At 41.5% G+C, this 7617-nt stretch overlaps 1 protein-coding gene across 4 annotated transcripts in view; it reads left to right on the forward strand.

Annotated features, from left to right (window-relative positions):
- Positions 1-4503, forward strand: part of CTNNA3 (catenin alpha 3) — a 515833-nt gene extending 511330 nt beyond the window's left edge. For all 4 annotated transcript variants that reach the window (XM_068416489.1, XM_068416488.1, XM_068416490.1 and 1 more), the window contains one exon: positions 2312-4503. In XM_068416489.1, the coding sequence (XP_068272590.1) occupies positions 2312-2599 (288 nt within the window). In that variant the 3' untranslated portion in view covers positions 2600-4503. The remainder of the gene's footprint in view (positions 1-2311) is intronic.
- The last annotated feature ends 3114 nt before the right edge of the window (positions 4504-7617 follow it).

Consider the following 7617-nt stretch of genomic DNA (forward strand, 5'->3'; position numbering starts at 1 on the left):
AGTTCTATAGAGTAAGCCTACTGTTTTTACATCCACACCATAGTGGGCTTCCTCAGTGCTAGCGTATATGCAAGTGACAAATAGTCCTGGAAAAAAAAGTGCTTTGAGTGTGTAAGTGTGTGCGCACACACTAGTACATTCTCTGTGTGTGTGTGTGTGCGCGCGCACATTTGCACACACGCATGGCACACACTCTAGAAAATAAGTAGACCATCTCACATCTGAAGTTCATATATGGGACAGAAAACCAAAAAAAACCAAACCAAACACCACCAACAAAGCTGTTCTAATCCTGGCACACTGATGTAAATTTGACTTTCAACACTCCTCTTCCCTGATTTGAGGAGGATATCATTATTACTTAAATTTATTTAAGTAATATTTATAATAAATATTTCAAAATAAATACTAAATAATAGTAGATAATAAATATGTAAACCAAGGCTTTCTTAAAGGTATTCGGACTGGAGATTCCTTTTCAAATTGAAATTGTCAGCCTTCTAATTAAGTAGGGGTGCAGTGTCTTCTGTGACAGTAAAAAGCTACTCGTTTAGGTCACCAAGATTATTTATGCCCTATATGTGTCCCTAGCAGTACGACAATACCAATGCTACCTTAAGTTGAAGGGTAAGACAGTCTTTATTTCAAGTAAATAAATCCAAAAGAAATTTAATGGTACGAAAAGCACTGTGCTCAAAAAGAAATATGGCCTCATTCAGCTGTTAGTCAACTTTGTCAAAAAAAAAAAAATTCTCATATGACTAAAAATAATATACTCATTTCACCTAAAATAGTATAATTTTTTTCCTGTTTGAGTGCACTGGTTGTGTGGCAATACCTTCTGAAGTGCCCAGGGTGGCGTACAGTGCCTAACATTAGACCCAGCTGTAGCAAACACACACAGAGCAATTCTTTGCTCTTGCATTTTATGACCACAAGACCTGGACAGAGCCCCCCCCCCCCCCCCCCCCCCCCCCTCCACGTCCCCAACAGTACCTCCCCTTCCGTGTGTTTGTTATCCCTGTTACTTCTGAAAGGACGAGCCTGAGCCTCATCAGTCTGTGATTTCTCATTTCCAAGGGCTGAAGTAATACTGATGGCCATTGCAGGCATCGGGTCTTTTGCCAAATACTTGTGCTTGTTCTTGGCTTTTGTCAAGCCATGGCCCCCAGGGTCGTAGCTCTCCCCATCAGAGTAGTAACTCTGTTCAGCATACAGCAATGCCGCACCAGAGTTGTGCCTACAGTTTGAGATTTAAGAATCACTGGGGGGGGGGGGGTTGGGGGGTGGGGATAACAGAATAAAATGCCTCTACTCAACACACATCATAGGCTCATATTTGCTTTTTGCACCATGCAGCATTGGTAAGCAAGTCAGCCTCTGGCAGGGCTTCCAAAGTCCTTGGGGCTGAGGAGGTAACGAAGCTAGTTAAGTAAGTGTCCCCAGCACGCTCTGCCTTCAGCCGACAGACACTGTGCAGGCCTCAAGCGTATGAAGGGAGCAGTGCAATCAGCGAGTTTGCTTGTATTACACCCAGCGCAGGACGGCAGAGCCAGCTCGCTTATTAAAGCTGTCTTTTTTGTTTCAGTTAGCAAATTTTCAGTTTGAATTAATGCACTATTTCCCATTTCCACAAGTATGGATGGAAAAATGCCTTTGCTTTAACACTTGCATGCCTGTGTAGTATGTGGTTGAAGATATAGTAGGTGATGCGGTTTAGCATGTTACTCATTCTGCCTGTTGGGGTGGCGTTCCTCAAACAGTTTGAGAGGCCACACAGTCACTGCAATTTCTTTGTGCTGTTCTGCTCTTAATTACCCTTAAAAATCTTGGACGCTGAGACTAGGTTCCGCAGCTCTGAGAAAGCCAGCCACTTCACAGTATCCCTACACTGCTCAGGAGCACGTGTGGGAGCCTGGAATGTGACGGGAGCAGCCAGAGAATTTGGCTAGGGCTGATACAAAGGAAGTAACAGGTCACATTTCCATAGCACTTTTTTTTGAGGTGGTTTCATTACCCATCAGCAGTAATTGCAATGATGCCCTGGAGACAAGCATCATGAATTCACGTTTAAAAAAAAAACCCAAACACTATCTACATAGGCATTTATATTCCACCAGCACAAATTTCTGTGTATCGCTTTAAGTCTGAGCACTGGAACATGAATATAATGATCAAACACACCAAGCGAAAACAAAGAAATGAGGGTTTGGTATGTTAGTCTCACTTTTTAACCATTGCTTATTCCTCAGGACGTTGTGATTAAAAGCAGACTGGCTTCCTAGGCTAATGTTTCTGTTTCTCATCACAGTTGGATAGCGTCACTTCACTAATTCAGGCTGCCAAAAATCTAATGAATGCTGTGGTGCAGACAGTGAAGATGTCCTATATTGCATCTACAAAGATTATAAAGATTCAGAGTCCTACTGGCCCACGACACCCTGTTGTGATGTGGAGAATGAAGGCTCCAGAGAAGAAGCCCCTAATTAAAAGAGAGAAACCAGAAGAAATCTATGCAGCTGTCAGAAAAGGTTCTGCAAAGAAAAGAATCCATCCTGTTCAAGTCATGAGTGAATTTAGGGGCAGAGAAATAATCTAATATTCTGCCACTTTTTGTGTTCCTGTCTTGAATTTCTGATGATTTTTCATCCCCCCCCCGCCCCCCCACTTATTTAATAATTGTTTTGCTTTTCTCTAAATCTGTAAGATAACACTTGTTTAAATTATTTGAAGAGGCTGTTGGATGAATTAGCAGCACACAGTTGGAAAAAAAAAAACAAACCAACATTATCTTGCAGTGACATCATGTCTTTATACTGGCAAGTTTTCAGCAGAGCACTTTGAGTGATACATTACAGGACTGTGCTGTCGTTGGAAAGGAGGATGCAATGCGGCAACCTGCCTGAAGTTGTACTGCATTCACTGGGCTTAGGTGTTCCTTCACCAGGGACGAAGGTGGCCAATATTAAACTGCATCTATTTTATGGCATACAGCTTTTTAAACATGGCTTATGGGGTCAGATGCTTTATTGGCATCATTACACCATGATCAAATCAGCTGGACTGCTTGATGCTAGCTGAGAGTCTGGGCCCTCAACTTGTATCTAGATTGAAAGATGTAAAGATCTCTCCCTTGTGAAGATTCCCCAAGGCCCAGCCTTGGGAATGTGAGTTTGAAAATGTTTGATGAAACACAAGAAGTTTTTTAACAACACGGATGTAATAATAATAAAAAAGCATTGACTGCAACATAGCAGTAATAATAGCTCTTTAAAAGCCTTTTGAAACATTAACATTAATCTGTTCTGCTTCCTACTCTATTCTGTGAGCCCTAATAAATCTGCTGACTGTTACATTTGGAAGGCCAGATAAATCAGATACTAACAATAAAAAACTTTTCTAATCACTGCATAAAAGAACAAATACAAAATATATCATAACTCTGAGATCAGAGTGTGAAATGCGCATACACATATCTTGAATCTTAGGAATGATGAGATTTTTTGCAAGGTAACTGTAGTGATTTAAATTACGTATTCTTATGACAGTAGAGTCCTAAAAGCAGGACTCTGCCGGTACGCTACTTGCTAAATGGCTGCACTATATCTCAAAGTATATAATGAATATAAGTGCTATTAGTCTGTGATCACCACTAGGCTTTTGTAAGGTACTTACTGAAAGTAAATTTTTCTGAATCTATTTGAATCCAAAATCCACTTGGACCGATTTCTTTTAAAAAAAAATCTAACTTGTCTTCCTTGCCATGTCACTAAGTTTTCACAGACTCCACTCGTTACTCAAGATGTCTTTGCTTGTCAATTCTGTGGATCCTTTGGTATGTTTTTTTGTATTTCCTAAGGTGAAAGGGCTCCCTCAAATGCCAGAACTCCATGATGCGCCATTCACTGCCATTATGAGGCGGCTCCAGACTCTCTGCTGCTGCTCCATGTCATTTATTACCATGTTTTGCACAGTAGTGCACCCACCTAGCACAACGCAGGCAGCAAAACTAACCATAAACTGTGTTTTTCCTCTTGGGGGCCACTCTGTTTCTAAGCTTAGGACAGTGGAGCAGTATAATTTCGAGGCTGTTGTTTAAGAAACGCCATGAAACTAAAAATTCTACAGATCACTATTCAACTTTCCCTAACTTTACTATCTGTTAAATGAAACAAAATGAGAAGTTTGGAAAAAAAATTGCTTCTTTCCAACTCAAACTCACTCCAGCATGTTTGCATCAAGATCTCAGTAACACGTATAGGTCTTTGCTAGTCCTCTTAGGGCTACAGAGCAGGAAGCAGCCCACCCCCTTAGACTACCTACTCCCCCAACAAGGTTCAGGTCCAGAAGCCAGTAAGTGAGTTGACATAACCTTGTTTTGGGGGGGGGTGTTGGGGGTGTTTCTTAATAAATACTCATGCCTCCAGGTTACACCTTTGATACAGGTCACCTTGACATCAAATGTTTGTAATGTCTTGTTATCACATTATTAATAAAAGCATGTACACCGCAGAGATGATGTCTGTTAGTGTTGTGGGATTTTTTTTTTTTTTTCAATGTGTCTTCTTACTGGTCTCCAACACTAGTGAACACCCAGGTCAAAAGCCTGCCAGGTTTGCTTATAGAGTGCCAGCCCCCCGGCACACCAAGTGTGCTCTATTAGTCTTGTTTAAGTGAGAGTTTTTCTAGCATTCGTATCACTAAAGCACAGTTTATTGCTTAATTTAACGCTCCTTCCTGCAATGCTAGTCACTACTCTTATCCTGGCCATACTCAACAGCCAGTTTGATCTCAGCTTCCAATTAGATTCCTATTACACAGGAATTTAGTAGGCAAAAATCAAGCCTCTAAATGAACAAGAAAATCAAACCCCACTGCTGGTTTTTGAGAAGAGCCAAAAGAATGATGAATTAATTATATCTAGAGTTCTTTTTCTCAGCTAAAGTTCAAACCCCAGTGAAAACAGAACAAGGTAAAGTTTACAGCTGGCTAAGGAGGCAGAGGGATAAGAAGTCCTGGAGATGTAAGAAGCCCAGTGTATTAGCTCATTACCCCCCTCAGCAGGTCTGCAAAGCAGGGAACCACCACTTCTAGGCCACTACTAATAATGCTGAAGGAGGATGTGCTGCTCAGGAAGGTTTTTCAAAAGCAGCTACTCAATTCGTCCTGCAATCTACTCATTCCTTCCTAGCCCCAGTTTTCAGAGTATAATTTTTCACTCCGCTGTTGCTTGCCTCTGTGTTTGCATGCTGTCCATAGCGTATCAGCATGTCCCTTGAAAACGATGCTTTTAGCTGCAGCTTTGCAAGCCTTGCTCACCTCAGCAGCTCAGATTATTTCATTCGCTTGCCTTGCTCTCTCCCCAGTACTGTGGAGCAAAGTGTGATGAACAACTGAAGGCAATTTTTATTTTAAAAATTCAGTGGAGCACTAAAAAATGAGATAGATTATATTTTTCACTGTTGAAGCACATTAATAGAAGAGGACACATTCAAGTGATTTCCATGAATCCCAAAGCTGTTGATTTTTCTTAATAAACAACTTGGCTGTGTCACTCTGGTCTCGCTGCTGATGTTGTTTCCTTTAGTATTTAGTGATTCTAATTCGTAATAGCAGTTTCTGTCACTGCAGATTGTGCTGAGCATCGTTTGCAGTTTGTCCCAATTACTTCATTATTAACCTTGTAATAACCTTGACTTAGCGAGCCATTCCTGGTAACGGAAGTCCTCTCATCTCTTGCGCCCTCAGAAAAACGTTAAGCCACATGTCCCTCTACCTCTGCCCACACCTGGAGCCCTGCTCTTGTGCAAGTGCAGGGTGAAAACTGTTCTGGCATAACTAATTGGCTTTTTTTTTTTGGAGGGGAGTGGGAGAGGGGAAGGTGGGGAATAGATGTGGTAACCCTCTCTGCACTTACACCAATGTACAATCCCAGCGGCCCTGAAGAGCACCATTCACCTCCCTCATCCTCCCAGTCCTTGCTTGAGGCACAAGTGACTCTCCCCAGCCCTCTTCTGGGCTCCCACCTCCATTCTGATTCGATAAAGTCTCCTCTGCATCCAGCTGAATGTTGCCTGTAACACTGAGGAAGCTCTGGTTATACACAACTGTTAATAACCCGCTTCCTCTCTAATAACCCACTAAAACCACTGGGGTGCTGGGAAGAAAAAGCTCACATAATAAAAGCAGTCATCTGAAATTGTCCAATAGAGTGCACTTTAAGAGCATATTAGTAGAGTAGTTAAATAATAATTAAAGATGAAGCAGATGACATTATACACTGCATTGTTGTTTTCCCTGGGAGATCATTAGAACTGGCTTACTCTTTCTCCTAAGATGGTTAGCAGGCTTGGTTTTTTTTGCAGAACTATTCTTAAAGGGAAGAAAATGCACTAGCACTGTTGATGAAAAAATCTTACAGATTTTGTGTTGTACACTGAAAGTGGTATTGCTGCAATGAAAAAATACCACCTGTCAATTAAAAAACTGCAACTCTGTAGAAACTTTCTTGGGATAAAGAGAAACAAAATATATCCAAAGCAGAAATGGCTTAAGAGTTATGTAAAAACAAACGAGGAAAATGCTTCAAAGCCCCTGTTGTCTACCGTCAACAGGAGAAACTTGCTGCTATGGTCACAGGAATTGAAAGATGAAGGGCTAATTTTTCATTCCAGCATGCAAGAAATAGTTAAGATGAAAGCTTGCAGTGCAAGAGATTGATCTAGCAATTTTTTTTAAGGAGGTTTTTACAGGATAGGAAATACTTATTTTCTACTTCCTAATGGTGAAAACGACTGCTTTTAAGGAGGCTGGAGACTAGAGAGATGCCTTGTCAGGCAGGCTGGTGTTTCCTGTGGACTCTCTGTTTTCTCTCAGCCTGGCCATCTTAGAGCCATTAGCTTTTCTGCTGTAGTTCTCAGTTGTTTTTACAGAAGACAGTAATGATTTAACAGCAGCTGAAAATAGTCATGTAGCTCATTAGGTGTGGGGCAGACTGTGCCTTTTTGGCCCTGCCCTTTCATGGAGGCAGGGGGCTGGCTGTGAAGGGAGCTGGTGCTACTTGCTCCAGCAAGCCTGCTGGTAGGTATTTTCTCTGCTTAGTTCCCAGAGCTCCCTTATTAGATGGAAACACAATAGGAAATTGCTCCCACACATTAAAGTACACAACAGAGCACCATGCTCTGTTTGCCCAACTAGTCAGTATGGCTGAAGGGATGGGAGGAAGGTAGAGAAGTTTTTTTTTGTGTGTGTGTTTTTTCAGCTTCTGTGGTGGAGAAAGACCATCATTCAAAGGAATGGTTTCTCCAGGAAAGCAGAATTTCCCTGGAGTCAAGGCTTTACAAGGATCAAGGAAAAAACATCAAGAGGCTTTTTTACACCTTCCACTCCTATGAACCCAACCTAGTCCTCTGTTTTCTCTGTCCTAAACTTGATCCTAATTGCAGATTATCTTGCAGCATGCGGAAAAAAATTTGCATTATTCACTAAGCTGTTATTTTACAGCCATGGATGCACAGACTGGAAGCCTTCCTAACAGTAAGTTGCACTGATTGTTTCATACTACTTCTTATTTTTATTTGAGGTATTAAGGACCTCACCCAGCAAGCTGCAAAGCCC

Source organism: Nyctibius grandis, chromosome 20 (genome assembly GCF_013368605.1).
Source record: "Nyctibius grandis isolate bNycGra1 chromosome 20, bNycGra1.pri, whole genome shotgun sequence".
Lineage (NCBI taxonomy): Eukaryota > Metazoa > Chordata > Aves > Nyctibiiformes > Nyctibiidae > Nyctibius > Nyctibius grandis.